The 20,287-nt window shown below is 46.9% G+C and overlaps 2 protein-coding genes across 2 annotated transcripts in view; one reads left to right on the top strand and one right to left on the bottom strand.

Moving 5' to 3' along the window:
- Positions 1-6,459, top strand: part of kcnh3 (potassium voltage-gated channel, subfamily H (eag-related), member 3) — a gene marked incomplete at both ends in the record, with an annotated part of 204,164 nt that extends 197,705 nt beyond the window's left edge. Inside the window, 4 exons of the mRNA XM_083642271.1 lie at positions 2,732-2,988; positions 4,094-4,241; positions 5,425-6,128; positions 6,273-6,459. Of these exons, the coding sequence (XP_083498397.1) occupies positions 2,732-2,988; positions 4,094-4,241; positions 5,425-6,128; positions 6,273-6,459 (1,296 nt within the window). The remainder of the gene's footprint in view (positions 1-2,731; positions 2,989-4,093; positions 4,242-5,424; positions 6,129-6,272) is intronic.
- Positions 6,460-10,823: 4,364 nt separating this feature from the next.
- The window catches only part of armc8 (armadillo repeat containing 8), a 37,182-nt gene continuing 27,718 nt past the window's right edge, over positions 10,824-20,287 (bottom strand). The window contains exons 17-22 of the mRNA XM_083642390.1: positions 15,511-15,660; positions 15,316-15,411; positions 14,701-14,796; positions 14,097-14,169; positions 12,608-12,701; positions 10,824-12,498 (exon numbers count right to left, since the gene is read on the bottom strand). Coding sequence (XP_083498516.1) covers positions 12,465-12,498; positions 12,608-12,701; positions 14,097-14,169; positions 14,701-14,796; positions 15,316-15,411; positions 15,511-15,660 — 543 coding nt within the window. The 3' untranslated portion in view covers positions 10,824-12,464. The remainder of the gene's footprint in view (positions 12,499-12,607; positions 12,702-14,096; positions 14,170-14,700; positions 14,797-15,315; positions 15,412-15,510; positions 15,661-20,287) is intronic.

The raw sequence follows: 20,287 nt of genomic DNA, 5'->3' as shown, positions 1-20,287 counted from the left end.
GTGATGGAGGACTGTGTGTCTTGGCTGGAGGAGGAGGTGATGGAGGACAGTGTGTCTTGGCTGGGGGAGGAGGAGGAGGTGATGGAGGACAGTGTGTCTTGGCTGGGGGAGGAGGTGATGGAGGACTGTGTGTCTTGGCTGGGGGAGGAGGAGGAGGTGATGGAGGACAGTGTGTCTTGGCTGGGGGAGGAGGAGGAGGTGATGGAGGACTGTGTGTCTTGGCTGGGGGAGGAGGAGGAGGTGATGGAGGACTGTGTGTCTTGGCTGGAGGAGGAGGTGATGGAGGACTGTGTGTCTTGGCTGGAGGAGGAGGTGATGGAGGACTGTGTGTCTTGGCTGGGGGAGGAGGAGGTGATGGAGGACAGTGTGTCTTGGCTGGAGGAGGAGGTGATGGAGGACTGTGTGTCTTGGCTGGAGGAGGAGGTGATGGAGGACTGTGTGTCTTGGCTGGAGGAGGAGGTGATGGAGGACTGTGTGTCTTGGCTGGAGGAGGAGGTGATGGAGGACTGTGTGTCTTGGCTGGGGGAGGAGGAGGTGATGGAGGACAGTGTGTCTTGGCTGGGGGAGGAGGAGGAGGTGATGGAGGACTGTGTGTCTTGGCTGGGGGGGGAGGTGATGGAGGACTGTGTGTCTTGGCTGGGGGAGGAGGAGGTGATGGAGGACAGTGTGTCTTGGCTGGGGGAGGAGGAGGTGATGGGGCAAAGTCAGACAAAGCAAGAGACTTCTTTTTACAGCCTAGCCTGGCAAAGAGGGATGTCACAAGGCCACAGTCACCCAAAGCATAATAACAGGTTTAGTCAATAATTTGAATTTAACCAGAAGCAGTTACTTTCAACCAGAATAAAAAAACACAAGCTCCTCACTGTCGACTGTGTTGTTGTCGACATCAGAGCAGGGGGTGGAGGGGTGGAGGCTCTGTTAGAACTGGGAGGGAATCCCCAAAGTCCCTCTTTGCTTTTGGAGGAGAGGTACCAAAGGGAATTGCATCATTTCTACTCAAATTGTCTCTGTTGGGAGAGGGAGTATCTAGAGATGTACTGTACTACTTCATGTCAAACATGCAACACATACAGGTATGAACTATTGTCTTTGTCTGCCACCCACTGGTATGAAGATGTCACTACACCACATAATAACTAACTATTTTGGCACAGAATGGGATGCAAGTATCTGGATCCTATGCTATTTTGGGAGAACACCTATGTATGTGCACCTGTCTATCTTTCTCCCTCTCTCCTCTCTCTCTGTCTCTCTCTCCACTCTGTTCTCTCTCCCCTCTTCTCCCTCCCTCTGCTCTCTCCTATACTTGTTTTTATATGTTTATATAAGACTAGCAATGTACCCGGCGTTGCCCAGGTTCAATGGGCACAAAACAATACACCTGTGTCTTTGCTTGGCTGGAAATGATGGCGGTGCCCAGGTGGTTTCCAGAACTTTCCAGGTGGTTGCAGGACTTCTTCAACCTGCAAAATGACCTTCCCCGGATCATAACTAATCCCCATGCAAATTGTCAGCCCAATCCGCCCTGGGGAGGTGGTTTCCAGGACTTTCCAGGTGGTTCCAGGACTTTACAACCTACCCATGGCCTTCTCTGGATCATAACACACCGCCATGCACATTTTCAGCCCGATCTGACCTGGGGTGTAGGTGTGTGGTCGTTTCCAGGACTTTCCAGGTGCTTCCATGACTTTAAGACCTGCCCATGACCTTCCCCAGATCATAAGGTGGCTTCGAAAATAACGGGAGTTCATTTCAGTAGCCTGGAGGACAATATTTTTAACAGACAGGTGCTGAAAAAAGTTAAGTCCATCTGCTCAGAGGATGTCCACCCTCTGAGCTCGGAATACGAACTGCTTCGCCTTCGTGCCCCTCTGGCTAAGAAAAACATATAAAAACTCCTTTGTGCCTGTCTCCATTAGAGCTAGAAATGCTGCAGAGGCAAAAATATAACGCACTTTACAGTTGCTGCTGTTCAGTTGACTTGGGACTCGCTGTTCAGTCTGTCTTTCAGTTATTTTGTTACACAACCTACCTTATAGAGGTACGTATCTTAACCTGCAGAAATGCCTCTTGTTTTACTTGTTTTATGGGTTTATTTGCATTTCATTATACTGTGATACATTGTAGCATCTCTCTTGTAATGTGTTGCGCTGAGAATCTGCCAGGGCAACTTCTTGGCCGCCCTCACCGTAGCATCTACTTGCACTTTGCACTGATGTGCACCTTAAACTATTTATGCCTGTTTAGTTGCACTTTGTATCTGTTTTAGTTTACTCTTACTTGCACTTTGAATTGTTGTGCATTTTAATCTGCTGCTTTGTGTTTGCTTTTATATTTTTGTTTTAAACTTTTAATCATGTGTGCCTATGTCTATGTGTTCTTTTACGCTCGCTGCAAACCAAATTGCCCTTCTGGGACACTCAATAAACTTGAATCTTGAATCTTGAATAACCCACCACCATGCAAAGTTTCAGCCCAATCCAACCTGAGGATTGTCCAATTTCTGTTTATTGATAGTGCTTTGATAGCTAGATTTAGCTCGACACCTTCTCTGTAAAGCCCTCTGAGACATGCGTGTGAACTAGGCTATACAAATAAACTTGACCTATGTAGAATATAGCTTCAATCTGACAGGAAAACACGGGCGAAAGCAAGTAGGCTGTAAATATGGGACAGTCGCTCAGCCCCGGAAAGACCGTGCAGTCACCCAGGGCTGCTCTCTCCCTGTCAGGTGGACTGGGAGAGCAACGGCGGCCTGGTGAAGAAGCTGCCGTCCATACGGGAGGACGAGGAGGGGGCGGAGGAGCAGATCTCGGTGTGCCGTGCGCCTCGCTCCCCGCTCCGCCTCAGCAGGGGGCTCAGCTCCCCGCTGCGCTCCCCTCTGCTGCCCCCCAGGCCCTTCCGCGCCCCCACCGACCACTCCCGCCCCGCCAGCCTGCAGATACCCGTGGTCAGCTTCAGCAGCGTGCCCGCCGAGCTCAGCCCTAGGTAACACACACACACACACACACACACACACACACACACACACACACACACACACACACACACACACACTGAAAAACAAGACATGGAGCAGTGATCAGAAAGACTAGACACACACACTGAAAGACAAGACACGGAGCGATGATCAGAAAGACTAGACACACACACACACACTGAAAGACAAGACACGGAGCAGTGATCAGAAAGACTAGACACACACACACTGAAAGACAAGACATGGAGCGGTGATCAGAAAGACTAGACACACACACACTGAAAGACAAGACACGGAGCGGTGATCAGAAAGACTAGACACACACACACTGAAAGACAAGACACGGAGCGGTGATCAGAAAGACTAGAGACACACACACTGAAAGACAAGACACGGAGCGGTGATCAGAAAGACTAGAGACACACACACACTGAAAGACAAGACACGGAGCGGTGATCAGAAAGACTAGAGACACACACACACTGAAAGACAAGACACGGAGCGGTGATCAGAAAGACTAGAGACACACACACTGAAAGACAAGACACGGAGCGGTGATCAGAAAGACTAGAGACACACACACACTGAAAGACAAGACACGGAGCGGTGATCAGAAAGACTAGACACACACACACTGAAAGACAAGACACGGAGCGGTGATCAGAAAGACTAGAGACACACATTGCACAGCCAGAGGGGGGACTGTTACAGTAGAGAACACAATTAACGCTCCAACTGGGGTGTCTGGCTGCTATGGCAACTAGTAGGCAATAGTGCGCGTTGGCCACAGGAGGCTGGGGTTAGAGGGTTTAAAATTATTTTCCAGACTGTAGATATGTTGTGTGTGTACTACACAGCATATGTATTCATGTCCACACAAACATTCATAACATGCAGAATCTGTTCATACTGCGATTTTCATGTTTTGAAAGCAATTACTGCAAAGCACATCGCCACAGCGTCCGCAGGGCCATTAGAAATTCTGCTCTGGATTCTGGATTCCACTGCTCTCTTCTCAGAGCGTTGCCCACGGGCGATTTGATTTACATTCATTTCTCATCCACTTATTTCTCTGGTTTTTCTCTCACTCATCTCATCCCGATCGGACTCTAGATTCGTGGACGGCATCGAAACAGAGAGCAATTCCAACTCGTCGCAGAAGTCTGAGTTCAGCCCCAGCCTGTCCCCCGCAGCCATGCCGCCATCCCCATCCCGCGAGGAGTCTGACATCAAGCAGAGTGTGTCGAAGTTAACTGAGGGGGTGTCTGACATCAAGCAGAATGTGTGGAAGTTAACTGAGGAGGTGTCTGACACCAAGCAGAGTGTGTCGAAGTTAACTGAGGAGGTGTCTGACACCAAGCAGAGTGTGTCTGACACCAAGCAGAGTGTGTCGAAGTTAACTGAGGGGGTGAGTCTGACATCAAGCAGAGTGTGTGGAAGTTAACTGAGGGGGTGAGTCTGACATCAAGCAGAGTGTGTGGAAGTTAACTGAGGGGGTGAGTGAGTGTTCAGCTCTACACAAACGAGTGTCTGCCATCGGAGCACAACAAGGCTCTATTTCAGGATACGTGACAGACAGAGAGGTAGGAACACGAGATGCTATTTCAGGAGATAGTGCGTGCTGTTAGAGATGAAATAAAAGATGTTGCTGCACGTGAACATTATGCAGGGAGACAGGTATCAGATGATACTTTACTTTACTTTACTTTACTTTATTGATATTTGGCAGACGCCTTTATCCAAAGCGACATACAATCAGGTTATAACACAGTACAGCAATAAGCAAAAAATTAATAAAAGTTTTAAGCGAACAAATGTATAAACAGCAATTTAAATTAAAACATATTTACAGACAATAGAGGTGCGGATAAGAAGAATAGGAGGATAGAAAGATAGAAAAGAGAAGAGATAAAAGTGCATAAGAATCAAAGTGCATAGGAGCTAGAGAGGGTTTACAGGGGGGGCAACATGAAGTCTGAAAAGATGGGTTTTTAACTGTTTTTTGAAAATGGGGAGTTCTTATTGAAGAGGGGAGCTCGTTCCAACATTTTGGTGCAAGATGGGGAAAAAGTTGTGATCGGGAGCTGTTAAAACCATGTGGGGGGGGAGGGGCAAGGTGTCCTGAGCTAGTGGAGGGTCGGAGTGAGCGGTGAGGGATCTGGAAACTGACCATGGGTTGTAGGTATGGTGGGGCTGTGAGGTGAACTGCTGAGTAGGCCAGAACAAGTGTTTTGAATTTGATCCTTGCAATGATGGGAAGCCAGTGAAGTTCACTTTACACAAACAACAATTAACGTTGTCACAGACTACAGGGCTACATGTATTTTTGTACGCTCTCCTACCTTCCTGATTATTGAGCAGAAGATAAACAAATGGATGTATTAATATTTCTATGAAGTGACGTTGGTCTGGTTTTCGGGTGTGTGTGTGTCTTCACCATACAGATGAGCAGCCTCTCCAAACAAGTGTCCCAGCTCAGTCAGGAGCTGCAGGCGATGACACGCCTGCTTAAGCCCCTCCTCCAAGTGGCGCCGCATCCGGTGCTGCCGATCCTGACGCCAAATTTAACCCCGCCTCCCAGCAGCGCTGGCCAACTGTCGACCGGCACCTGCCTGGCAGAGCCGCCCCCTGCCCCGCCCCGCTCCCTTCAGAGATCCGAGGCTTGTTCCCTGTTGGACACCGGAGACATGGGGGGCGTGTACTTGCCCGGGTGCCTTCTCCCTACTCCTCATTCACCACACAGGCCTGCTTCCTCGCCCCCGGCGCTGCCACAGGCCCAGTCCAGCGCCCCGGGCGGCGGCATCACGGGCCACGCCCACTCCCGCCCTCCCTCGCCCGGGGAAGGACACCCCGAGGGAACCCCAGTCCTCTGCGGTCTCCGCGCTTCTTCAAGCAACGGAATGTTCTTCATGTCCTTTCAGGACCAGCCCCCCCTGGCCTCTCACACCCCCTCACCCTCTCTGTCCTTCTCCATGTCTCTGTCCTCCTCCTCGTCCCTTTCCCCCTGCCAGGGCCCTCACCCACCCCGCCTGGGCAGAGCTCTGCTCCCCCCGCCTCCCTCCCAGGATGCCCCGCCCCCGCCTCCCTCCCACTGCTCGGCTCCCCCGTCGCTCGCCTCCTCCCCGGGGGACTGTAGGCCAATGGCTTTGTGTCCCTCCCCTCTCTCCCCTCTCTCCCCTCTCTCCCCTCTCTCCCCTCTCTCCCCTCTCTCCCCTTCCAACCCTCTCGTACTTCCCGCCTTCTCCCTCCATCACTCCACCGTCTCCCTCCCCTTTTCTCTGGACTCTACCAGGGCGAGGAGCAGGGGCGGAGGCAGCCACACGCCTCCCTGGTCTAACTCGCAGCCGCACCCAGGGGAGGCCCGACCCGGCATTCGACCCCAGGAGCTGGAGATGCAGGAGTGGGGAGGAGAGGGCGAGGAGAGGACGTCCTCCGCGGAGCACATCCGTTTTATCGACGAGGAAGGAGCTGCTCTCTGAAGGAGTGAAAGCCAGCGAAAGCCAGCGAGCCAACAAAAGAAGGAGGGAGAAGGAGAGAGGTGGAAAAAGAACACTAGGCCAGGGAAAGTGATGGCCGGATAGACAGAATGGAAAAGCAATGGCAAAAGAAGAGAGAGGGTCCATTTTACACTATAGTTAGAGAATTTTAGCAAAATGCTTGGACCATCTGTGAAAAAATTTACTACCAATAGCTTTCTTCACCAATGTGTTCTTATAGGTGTCTAGAATCACCTCTCAATTAGTGCAAACCCAAATCCTCGTGGAAAATCCTGATTGATTATACACTGTGCTTTACATAACATTAGAACACGGCTCTCTTGAATACTCGATTCTGATTGGTCAATCAACAATATTCACCGGTCATTATTTCTCGACAACCGACCGCTGCTCTGCCACACCTGGATTAATCAGTTGATAAGAGCTTTTTGTCAGCAAGACACTACTAATTAGGCCAACCAGTTGCAGCTGTGGTGTCTTGTGTGGCAATTACGAATGAAACCGCTATGTCGTTGAAAACGCTATTAAAAAATCTATTTGAATAATTATTTTTGTCAGATTATTGAATGATTTAGTTGTAGGCCGTGTTCTAAGCGGGATAATGTATATTGAGGCGGTGATTACTGGGAAATAATGACCTTCAGGTGAACGATTAAGCCCTCCGCTGGCGCGTCGGGCTCAATCCACCTGTCGGTCATTATTTCCCCCGTAATCACCGCCTCAATATACATTATCCCTTACATAACCAATATACCAATATCATATGGTCAGGGAGACATTTTTACTCAAAAATAATGTTTGGAATGGATTCAGCACCCCTGAAAACCCCTAGTTAGACACCCCACAAGTTCATTTTAGACTTTTAATTTTTATCATATTTTTCACCCAAGCCCTCGGGGCACCTTAACTTTGATTGGCTCTCCAGGATTTTCCACGAGGATTTGGGTTTGCACTAATTGAGAGGTGATTCTAGACACCTATAAGAACACATTGGTGAAGAAAGCTATTGGTAGTAAATTTTTTCACAGATGGTCCAAGCATTTTGCTAAAATTATCTAACTACTAGGAGCAATTTGCCAGGCAGGCAGTCCGGCGAAAAACAGACAAGTAGACGGAGGGAAAGGCACCAAGCCAGCTGTCACTCATCAATGTGAACGAGGAGTTGTTTCTTTCCTCCGACCACAGGCCAACCACAGAACTACAACAGCACAAATTGTCTTACACACTCCGGTGGTATCTATCAATCCATTACAGCTACTGGGGACACTCACAGGACCTAACGGGGGGCTGACTCAAGAGGCGTACAGCCTCATTTGGCTCTTGTCAACCAACGGGAACGTAGAAGAACACTGCTATTAAACCTACCATGCATGTGTCCAGATGTTCCAGCTCCTCTGAGGGCAGGCGTTAACACACATCTCAGTGGGAAACAGATTATATGAGCCACCGCATTGGGACTGCGAATGTAAACTCCTTATTCAGTCTCAAGTCACCTCATCAAACCCAAGAACGACCTGCAGAGGTCGTCAATTATTCCATTCAGCCGAAGCATTGAAGCATCTCTTCAGAGACATCATGCGCTCATGTATTTGCACATAGAATGACACAAACACACACACACACACACACAATCTGCAGACATATTACAAAGGGCGCTCCGTGTTTGCGTCCCCCTCACTGGCGCCGGAACAAGGGGGACATGGGGACATTTTGTCCCCCTTAAAATTTGGTCCCCCTAAATTTTTTTTTTTTTTTTTTAATCTGAGGGGGCAACTGCCCCTGACGCTTAGAGCCCACTTTACACTGTTTACACAGCATGTGATGCTTGTTAAAGCCGTGATCGTTGTGGGATTATTACACCTGAGACAGACAGACCCAGGGATCAAGTTACAGAGAGCCCACTTTACAGACACTTGTTAAAGCCGTGATCATTGTGGGATTATTACACCTGAGAGACAGACAGACCTGGACTCTGTACTGCACTCACTGTCATTGGCTGCTGCTATAATCGTATACGGTTATTGTTATTTTATTTTTGTGTTGAGATGACAAGTTTTGCACTGTGTTTCGAAGTGATAATAATAATAATAATAATAAGTTCAGTGTTTCTGCCTGTGTTGCTGTCTGTTGTAGTGTAATTATAAAATGACCTAAAGGGAGAGCAGGTCACCAAGTGAGTGAGAAAAGGAAAAATACTGAATAATTACATCACTACAGTATAATCCTAATGTTAATTTAAAATGAGATATTCATCTAAATATGGCAAAAAATCATCCAAACGTCCATAAAAACGTAAATTTTTCGTCGGCACCCTTATGGGCGCCGAAAGAACGGCGCCCTTTGGGCCCGGGAAGAAAAGATAAAAAAAAAAAAAAAAAAAAAAAATTGTGTCCCACTCGTTCCGGCGCCACTGGTCCCCCTGGTCTTTAAGAGGACCCTTTGAAGGACACAATCTAGCAAGTGGAGGACCAGAGATGCTTCTATTACAGTATGGAGAGCCACAGTGTGGGCCTATAGCTAAATGTATGGGGCTGCGCTGGGGATGGAGTTAGTGTGCCAAAGACAAAGGCTGGCTTTAGGGTAAAGGTGGGGGAGGATGAACACATACAGGAAGTCATAAATGGCACCCATGCGTCACTGTATATCACCATCTATGAGTGTTTACAACCAGCCTACCAGACTGTACAGCAAAAGACAACCCCCACATCACTCCTGAGCTTTAGCCATTCGTGCCTTCTCCACATCAAGACATAACTACAGGCAAGCATTTGATCATTTACATCACGATGCTTTCGAAAATAAGCCATCAGCTTCACCTATGGAGAACACTTGCACCTTTCTTTCAAATGTACTTTATTTATTTATGTATTTATTTTTGTTGATTGAGAAAGTATTGAGGTGGGTATATAATGTGGGAGGTCGAGCAGATATCGCGTGTCTCTTTACGTTGGAACTACACTCGCTCTAAAGACCATTTTCAACTTGATGACAAACATTCTAAATGTGCCCTAGCTTATGTCCTGTTTGTAGTGTTTGCTAATACAATAGCTGGCCGGAAATAAGTTAGGTTTCAAACTGTTCCCTAGCAACAGCATTCCAGTGAAAGTCTATAACGGGATCATGCATTTCAGACTTGGGTGTATAGCCTTTCTCCCATTCTTATGTAGCAGACACATGTAAATAATGAAAACACACATGCACATTTATCATGATCTGCAACTCAACTACTGAGCTAAATGCTGGTCAAAGACAACAGACTATCTCTAAAACAAGTACAAAAGCCAGGCAGCATCACCACAGAGGTCTGAGGACCGTCTTAGCATGATCTCGCCAAAGAGGCATGTATGTGCAAGACGGGTCCATCACACGTTGTTTGTAATATAAACAGTCTGTTTCTGGTTTCTATTTTGTGTAACGAGGGGGGAGGAGGGAGGGCGGGGTTGGGGGGGGACCTGCACTCTTTTCACATTTAAATATAATTGAGCAGACTGCCCACTGAGGTCGATGGATTTCCGCGGGGTCCTACAGGGCGCGGTGTTCTGGGTCTTGAATGAAATGCATGTCACAGCTATTTGCATGAGGAATGTGCTTGCTTTTGAGCTGTCGAGGGCCGAGCGATGGCGCGAGCAGACAAACCGCCTGCCCCACTGGAGGCTGTTTGGGCTTCAGATGTATTTTATTAATGACTACTGTTACAGAAACTTTGCCAGGAATAAATACTGTACAACAATAAAGAAGTGTTGTTTTCTAACGCCTCAGACTCCTGTGCTACTTTGTTGGCCCTGGGTTTAATGTGTGCTTTATTTAGACAGTGAAGACAGGGAAGTCGAAAGGGAGACAGAGAGGAGACGAGAGAGAGGACGCTCTAGTTGGATTTGATCCTTGTTTGGACCTGGTTTCAGAGGCAGATGACTTACTGTAAGCACTCAACATGTGCGCCCACAACCCTCTGCCTTGGTCCCGACCGATTTGTAAGGTGAAAACAATACTGGCAGAAAGTAAAAGCACAGTGTAAACAGGCAAGTTTAATTTTCGTTTTGTCACGGTTACTCAAACGCAACACTGCAAAAACTGACATAAGTTATTATATCTTGTCTCCAGACTTATCAAGCTTATTTTGTGTGTGTGAAATCTTCTTAGGGCAGTGGCAGATCATTTTTGATCGGTTTCAGGAAATTTGACTCCAAAGGAGAATGTAACTTGTTTCAGGACTTTTATTTGGCAAAAGTACAATTATTTTATGATTTCTTGAAAGAAGTCATACTGGGTGAAATTGATTGAAACCAGCAAGATTACCTGCCAGTGCAGTGAGATCATTTGACTAAAAATGGGTTGATCGGTCTGGAAACGAGATAAAAATCACTGTCATTGCAATTTGCCACTTTTTGCGTGGCAATTTTTCCTGTTCAGTAGCACAGCCTCCCACTTTTGAGAAATAAGACACAACACAGAGGAAGTCCTTCTTCAGGTCTGCATATATTTCATTGGTAACATTCATTCTATCAGAGCTTCAACAAGGTGTGAAATGTCTGGGGACAACAGTCTAGAAAGATTCTGAGGGGAGACGAAATCATACGGCCGACGGATGAAACACACTGGCGTTTTATTCTGCTGTGGTGGACCCCACTAAGTGCCTCACCCTCCAGGGGCCAGTCTCAATCATCCTTCCTTTCTTCCTTTACATCCGCTCCGCAAAACACATTTAGTAAAGAAGACTCGGGCGCTTGGAGCAATTTCACTTCATCCCTTTTGACGAGCAGCACACAGCTAAGGGATGCAGAGAGTGCAGACAAGCCAATTCATTTGGCTTCATTAAATGTGAGTCTACAGAGGTGTCGGGACACAGGGAGGGAGCCTCTGGTTCCTCTTCTTGCCGATGCTCTGCTCGTCCACGAGTCCACGCGCACGACACCTGCTGCTTTGAAACGGTCAGGTCGCTCCGGGTAACCACCTTTCCCATTGGGATTATAAGGATGTCGGACAGAAGCCACAAGGTCCCGTTACACTACAATGCTTCCCATTAGTCGCTGCCTTTGAAATGAGAGAAACCAACGTCGTGCACACAGATCCAGAAGTGTGCGGGGGGAAGAGGACACAGAAACGACAGCTGATTGGTTCCTTATTCACCTCTACAGACCATGTTCAAGTCAAACACACACTCGCTTCACACTGCGGCAGATTCACCCGACTGTGCCGGGAATCAAGGATTAGAGAGAGTGAATGAAAACAAGAGGGCGGGAGGAAAATAAAAATCCAAAAAATATATTTATATGTTTATATTTATATATATTTACGAGGTATGTATCCACAAAAAAAGAAAAGAAAAATAAAACACCAAAAAGTTCAAAATAAGCAGTCTGTAGTTCCCCCCCCCCCCAAATGTGTCCTTAGTTGTGACGCCTTAAAATAACAATAATATTAATAGTAATATAATTCATAATTAATAATTAATAACAAAATAAAAGTGGGAAGCTTTGCTCTCCCACAGCCCTGCCCTTGTGTCAAACCTCATAGTCCGGTTCTCTGAGACCCAAGTCTCCGCTGTCGGGAGTCCAAAAGCACCAAAGCCTCCCGGCCACAGGTTGGCACTATCAGGCTGCTGCACTCAAAAAAAAAAAAAAAAAGTCTTCACAACAAGTCCAAGAGGAAAAAGACAATATTTTCAACTCATCTTTGCATTGGAAAAGGGGGGGGGGGATCAAGACACCTCCTCCTAACCGTTGGTTCCCCAACAACATCTGTCGTCTCAGAGTCTCCAAGCGGAGGTGTGGAGGTTTGGAGTGAGAGGAGCTGGGGAGGCCGGGTTGAGGTGGTGGTATGGTGGGGGAGGTGGAGGGAGGCCCGCCACAGGTAAACAAAGGTGTCTTTGTGCAACAAAATAAAACGTTGAGATTAAACATAACAAGAAATGAAGAACCGGTGGCAGGTATCCATCCTCCCGTAGATTGTTAGTTAGGCTGGCAACGGGGAATCTCTCCCCTCTGTGGTCATGCTAGGTACTGCTGCATCGCCGTCTTTGCCCTGGGGGAGAGACGTCAGGGGGAGATGAGAGAAGCATTAATTCAACACTGCACAGAGTGTATGGTGTATGTATGGTGAGAAGCTGCTTCAGTTCTCTACGCTGGCCCACCTGTCACTGAGGTTGGAGTCAGAGGCCTGGCTGAGTTTGTGCAGGATGTCCACAAAGCCCATCACCCTCAGCTTGTCCTGGCGCTCCTGAGAACCTGGCAGCGCATGATCAAACATACAGAGGGCAATTTAAAGGGACAGTTCACTCCAAAAGGACAATTCTGTCACTACCTACCTACCTGCCCCCAGGTCATTCTGTCACGACCTACCTCCTACCCCCCAAGTCAGGTCTGTCACTACCTACCCCCAGGTCATTCTGTCACGACCTACCTCCTACCCCCAAGTCAGGTCTGTCACTACGTACCTACCTACCCCCAGGTCATTCTGTCACTACCTACCTCCTAGCCCCACGTCAGGTCTGTCACTACCTACCTACCCCTATGTCAGTTGAAATTCCTCTTAGGTTTGTATGTTTGACCATCAAAACACAGTGTCAGTCAAAAAGTTAATCTTCATTTTGTTTGGTGAATTTGTTTATTCCCCATTGGTTTTGATTGATTTAAAAAATAAATTTTATTTCTGGGAATGTTTGTTTGGGGTTTTGTTTGTGAGTAATTAACTAACAGTTCATCAAAATACAGTGCATTGATCATGTCATGGCATCTGTGGGCGGCTAACGGCTAAACATGTTCCCATCTAGCGTACAGAGATGATCCCTGGGGTTCCTCCATATATAACCCCCCACTAAAAACATGGAGAAGATCGTCGTCTGACCAGCGGCGGTTGGAAGAGGTTGGTCCCCGGGCGCTTCACTGCAGCTGCCCACCTCTCCTGGCCTGAACCATGGAGGAGGACGAGCCAGGATGGGTCAAACGCGGAGGACAGATTTCACGGCGCCTCCAAAGCGCGTGTGTGTACTGGTTGCCGTGCACGTGTGTGCATGCCACGATGGTGTTTGTGACAGAATAAAGACGCGGTTTGTCCGTCCGGGTTGAATCTGAATTCATCTTAATCTAGCGTACATGTAGAAGCCACAATAGGGGTGATCCTGTTTTCACCTCGTCAGCCGGTAGAGGAGGTTGGGGTTGTCAGACGATTATTCTTGCTTGATTATCATTGTATGCCTTTTTTTTATCACTTGAAACAACAGCAGCCTATTGACTTTACTGGCAAGATGAGGAGTAGAAGGAGATGATGACACAATCCCCATCTCTGTCTCCTCCTCATGACCCATAGCTTATATCTTCCACCTTCCTCCTCTCACTCAAATCTCCCACCATGCAGCAGCAGCAGCACAGTCCCTCTCCTTATCCACATGTCCGCCCCTGGCTGCGCTGCGTCCCTTTGCAGCGCTGCGTCCCCTGGCTGCGCTGCGTCCCTTTGCAGCGCTGCGTCCCTTTGCAGCGCTGCGTCCCTTTGCAGCGCTGCGTCCCTTTGCAGCGCTGCGTCCCTTTGCAGCGCTGCGTCCCTTTGCAGCGCTGCGTCCCTTTGCTGCGCTGCGTCCCCTGGCTGCGCTGCGTCCCTTTGCAGCGCTGCGCTGCGTCCCTTACCGTCCTCCTCGTTCCAGATCAGGTTGGAGGTGCAGAAGGTGGCAGCCAGCTGCAGTTTCACATTGGAATGCCCCTGAGAGGAGGAGAGAACAAGTGGGCAAATGGACAGAGGGGGAAGTGAGCGAGGCAGAAGGACAAGTCGTGTGGACTCCTCCCGACTACAAACATGAATAACTCTGCCTAGTGTCAAGAAAACATGCTGCTGCATCTAACGACACCAAGATGTGTTGCACTTGACTTGGTAAACAGTGTATGGGAGTGATCTATACACAGTAGTACACTACAGAAGCGGCAAACTTCAGTTGGTGTCTGGGCCATGGCAGGTCCCTGACAGGTCCTTGGCAGATTAAACAAATGTATGTAATGAAGAAAAGAAACTTAACTTAATATACTTAAACTTATCATAACTTAAACCAATTCACCCTCTTAATAAACAGTATCATTAGCTTCTCTAAAGCAATGTGCTGTAACAACAGTCCAGTTCTTTGTTATGGCAGCCGGCTGGGGAGCACCAACTGCAGATGGCTGCCACTGTATACACTTCTATTAGAGGAGAAGAGGTCCCCTGTATACACTTCTATTAGAGGAGAAGAGGTCCCACTACCATGTAGTACTTGATTTTCTGGAGCATGTCGTCATTGGTCATGATGAGGTCCTTGGCTGTGTTTCCATCGGCAATGTTAGCCAGGATGCACAGAGTCTGACAAATAGACAAACATGTTACACTAGAGTTGTATGAAGAAGAAAAACAAACTGTCACTTACTGTCAGCTTAGTATATATACCTGCAAAATCTGAACCGGATTTTGATATACAGCTAATGAGTACAAGACAGGGTTCCCACACCTTCTGAAACATAAGATTCGAGGACTTTCCAGGCCCGATTCCCTCAAATTGAAAGGCCCAACACTGCCTAGTTTGAGACATGGATCACGGTTAAATTACCGTTACGACACTAAGAATTTGTATGAGACCTAGCAGGCGTTAGAGAAGCTCACAGACAATTAAAAGGAGAGGCTTACTAACATTTAGTTTTAAAAACAATTCAAAATAATGAATAATATTCTTGCACAAAATATATAAATTCAAGCACTTTCAATGACCCATGTCTATTTATGTCTATTTTCAAAAACTTTCAAGGCCTTGATTTCTTTTCCTCAAATCTGCAAAGTTTCAAGGTTGTCAAGGAGCCATGGGAACCCCGTAGAGAGAGCGCTCACCTGTTCTTTGACCTCTATGCTGTGCTCTCCTTCTAGGATGAGGGTGACGGCCTGCATGATCTGCTTCCCATGAGAACTCATGATCTGGTCAATGTGCTGGCGATGGAGAAGCAGGAGTACAGGGAGTTAAGCATGGTGTGTGTCTGAGCTTGTGAGTGCTTCTTTCAATGTGACCGCTGTGTGTGTGCGTCTCACCGGGCGTGTCGACAGCAGATTGCGCAGCAAGCCGAGGGTCTTCATCAGCACATTGCTGTCGGGGTCCGAGAGCAGGCGGAAGAGCTGCTCTGTACCCAGAGACCGAACAATCTCCACCTTCACCTTCTGATCCGCCTGGAACGCCATGTTCTACACGCACACCGAGACACACAGAAGATGTGTGCATGAAGCAATGTGACAGTACAGTACCGGCAAGGTCTGATATCAACACCCGCCAGAATTAGGGCTGAACTTGATCTCTGAGACCGCCCTTTGGCTAAAAATGGAAGCCAGCTCTATCACAGACTCCTCCCTGCAGGCAATGTTATTCTCTAAGTTAGAAACGCCAGGGGCTCTTAACTCATTGAGTGCCAGCCACTTTTGGAGAAAGGGACGCTCCCAGTGCCAGAGTTTCAGAGCGTTTTCAGTGATATCTCGAGGCCCACAGAATATTGTGTGATATTACTATGTAAACACCGAACACACACAAAGAACGATGAGACTATTGTATCAGCAGCAAAAAAAAGTTTATTGATATCATTTTCTATTCTTTAGTTATCAGCCGGAGAAGATAGGTCAAAAACAGGCGTTTCCATCTAGAAGCTGAGATATTCCGCCTTTTGTGAAATGAAGCATTTCAAGCACATTCACTGAGTCTGAAGCTAATATTTTCTGATGTAGTGACGTGGTGTAGTTGTGTGGTGCCCTGCGTGCCCCACCCCCCTCTCCCCCCCTCAGCTGCAAACTCCTCCCCACACTAACACACAGCCTCAAGCACCCAGCGTCTATTTTCGGAGTGCTCCGTTTTTGTGCGCCGGCTCCCAGCGCGACACGGAAAAGCCAAACCGGACTGCTGAGATTGGTTTGGCCCTTCGGCGTCGGGTGCTGCTTTTCTGGTGGCTAATCGTGTGGAGAAACTATACAGCAGAGACAGAGAGGCTCAGTTGTGGGCGCGGATTGACTGCTGTTCGCAGCCAACGTCAGCTCCAGCCAGAGCCATCTATATGGCTCTGGCTGCAGCATGAGCGGTTTCTCTTTCATCACGGGGCTTTTTCCTGCTGTTTTCCTGACCTTTCTCTAATCTGGAGAGCACTGTCGCCACCTAATGGGTCTGTAAAATAGGTTATACACCTTCAATAGCTACAATATTTGTACAGGAGATGCAGGAGGCTTTGATCCACGTCCCACCGTCAAAAAACGCATTTGACGTCGATCGACGTCATTGGCACTCTGCGTCACTATTTACTTTGACGTCGATCGACGTCATTGGCACTCAATGAGTTAAGAATTTAACCTTTGTGGTAAAAAAACTCAGTCAAAATCCTTAACCAGATCAGAAGAGTTCTGAGTATACCAGATGTCTCCGCTTATATACCAATTTGTTTTAATCACATTTTTTTGCCTGCACGGTCAGACAGAACCTATCGTGCCTGGAGTGAGAAAGGGCTGTGTTCAATCAGAGACTTATACATAGATGGCCATTTCGCCTCTTTCGACCTTCTGAGGAGGAAATTTGAGTTGCCCAACACGCATTGGTTTAGATATCTACAAGTCAGAGATTACGTACAGTACGTTCTAAGTTTCGACATTTTGAAGCTCTCCCAGACGAACACACTCTCTCTGAGGTATTGTTGAGTCCCCCCCACTCCAGGCACCTTATCTCTAGACTAGTATACTTATTCGATAACTATAACAGGGCCTCCACTGACAAGATTAGAGAGGCATGGCAGGACGAACTTGGCGTTGATCTATCGCAGACTATATGGGACAGGAGTTTGTCTACAGTCCAGTCTTGTTCAGTTAACAGCAGACACCAGCTGATCCAATTCAAAGTTCACTATTCCAAATCGAAATTGCACAAGATTTACCCATCTGTCTCCCCACTATGCGATAGGTGCCAGGTGTTAGAGGGTACATTGTCACATGCTTTTTGGCTTTGCCCTTTTAAGTTTTCGACTGGTATTCTAAAGCCTACAGAGTAACTCTTAAACCGGAGGCAGAACTTGCCATTTGTGGCTGTTCGGATTCCTCATTGCTCCTCTCCATGGCTGTGCAGCAGTCCCTGACACAGGGGATGGTTGTTGCCAAGAGACTTATTTTGAGAGACTGGAAGTCCCCCACTCCACCCTCCTTTCAGCTGTGGCTGACAGACATAGTTTCAGTGGTGCGCATGGAGAGACTTAGGTCTCTGAGGACTAACTCGATTGGAAAGTTCTCGACCATCTGGGATCCGTTTCTGGACTACTTAGGTGAGGTCAGAAACGGGTAACTTGTCATTTGTATATTGTTGCACACATGTTTACGCAGGTTGAAAGCACTATGTTGTAATGTTTTTTGTTTATTTTGTTTTGTTTTTGTTTGTTGTTCTTTTTTTCTCTCTTTTCTGTCTCAGTTTGAATTTGTTTACCGGTACTTGCTTTCTTGTTTTTTTGTTTTGTTTTTTAATCATTTAAAACAGGTATGTGTCATGAACTGGATATGGGACTAAGTTTACGGGGTGGGAGAAAATGTTTCCTTTCAGATTGAACACTCGCAGTCGGACAATGTCACATTGTATGTAACTTGTTTGAGGATTGTTTGTTTTGGGTTCTGTCCCGTCTGCAGTTATACTGTTGAATTAATGTCTGAAAATGAAACAATAAAAATTATATGCATACAAAAAAAAATAGGGCTGAACAATGAATCGAAATTTGATCGAAATTACAATATGGCCTACTGCAATTTTCAAATCTCAGGAGCCGCAATATTTGTTAAAGGCAAAATGCGTGTAAAAAAAATACCATTTTTACATTGTCATGCTGCAGAGATGTCTTGGCCTACACATCTTATATTCTACAGACTTAAGAAAGCATTTTTGTTGGGACGCCTGTTCGGCGGGACGGTGACTGGGGGAATAGCGTGATCCTCCCACGCGCTACGTCCTGCTGGTGAGACCCCTCCCTGTCAGGTGACTCCACATGTATCAGAGAAGCATGTGCTACTGCTCGTCTACAACGTTCCCCAGATCAGGGACCAGGGACAGTAGGGGGAATTGGCCAAGTACAACTGAAAACTTGATTATTAAAAAAACACAAAAAAATGTTTGCTACAGATCACCACAAAACAAATCACACCATAATCATTTTAATACGTTTTTCAATTAAAATGAGGATAATGATGTAAAAATGACTATTCTCTCTAATATTGCAAATCATTTCGCAACAATGTCAGTCAAAATAATCACAATTAGATATTTTCTTCAAAATCGTTTAGCCCTACACCAAACGCAGGTAAATAGTCGGCTGTGGTGGGTAAAAATGTCTTATCTTATCCATCTCATTGGCAAGTGGTTCTTCCACTTCTATGAATCCAGTACTAGGGATGTCAACAGTTAACCGTTAACCGTTTAACCGCCGACAACGTCATTGGTCGGTTAAGCATGTCGGTCAAACGGTTAATTTGCATATTAAATTGGCATACAACGTGTTGCCAATATGGTGTTTTTTTTCTCCTTCCCGGTAAGCAACAATGTTAACGTAGCCTAAGTAGTTACTGTAGCAGCATTATATAGGAATGAAACACTCCTGCCACTGCCAGAACAACTTTCATTTAGAGAAAGGCTTTTCCAAATGCAAAAGCTCTCCCGCCGCGTGCGAGATGCATGTGCTCTGTGATAAACTCAGCTCCACACATGCGCCACACCCCCGCCTCCCCTCTGCTTTGACCAGACGGGAGAAGACGCCCTGCCCTGTGCAGACTACAGCGAGCCAGTCAGTCATGCTCCTTCTGTGTTCCAGCCGCTGTCATGAGACCATGAGGTTACTTTCAATGACGCGTTTCAAAACAAGCTGCGTCTTCCACATCGATTCACTGAGGAATCCACTTTTACCGTAAATTGAGTTCTCTCAGGTGTAATAATCCCACAACGATTACAGCAAGAGTGTCGTGCAGCCGGACACAGAGAGCATAATAGCCACCTACAGCCCTTGTCACAGATAAAGAGAGAGAGGGAGAAGCGTGGAGAGAGAAGCAAACTATTTTTTGCAGATCTCAAAAGCAGGTAAACCACTGTTGAATTAGTGAGAATGTCAGAAGGAGGAGAGAGCAATAAGCGCTTCGTCAGTGCGCCCTGCAGCGTGAAGGCTTGGGGCGGTGTCTTGATGTGCTATTCAAAGTGGAAATTCGTTCAGCGACACGTTTCGTTCTGAGCTTTCAAAATTAGTTTCTGCTGGTTTTATTAGACTATTTCCGACACCTGCAGTAAGATAATTCATTTAAGAATTGTGAGCGTGAGTATGGGTTTTTTCCCTCCGTATTTCCCCCTTCTGCAATGCTGCAGCTCCTATCATAGCCTATCTGAGGAATGTTTTTGTTTAGATGGAGGATTAACTTGTCTTCTCGTTTTGTTAATGTGTTTTTTTCTGCTTGTAGATGTAAAAATAAACGCTTTATCATGAAAAAAATCAAGCATTTGTTGTGGGAATGGTTTAATGGGGCACAGACAGTCAAATAGCGCATTTTAATCTTCTCGGTTAACCGACAGTTGTCGGCTAATGAGGGTCGGTTGTCGGTCAAGAAAAATTATGATTTTCGACATCCCTATCCAGTACCGCAGGGCTGACATCTTTTTGCTACTTTCTGACTCAGTCCTGCAGTACTCGATTGCTTCTACGATTGATTGCGTATGATTACAAATGTTTTGCGGTTGATGAAATGTAATACTGCTGACAGAAGAAATAAGCACGTTTTCTAACTTTCAAATGTGAGTAAATAACAGGGACATAATTCTTGTTCAAAC

This window comes from Poromitra crassiceps, assembly GCF_964638095.1.
Source record: "Poromitra crassiceps genome assembly, chromosome: 8".
Classification (NCBI taxonomy): Eukaryota; Metazoa; Chordata; class Actinopteri; order Beryciformes; family Melamphaidae; genus Poromitra; species Poromitra crassiceps.
This window is presented reverse-complemented; position numbering and strand designations above follow the sequence as displayed.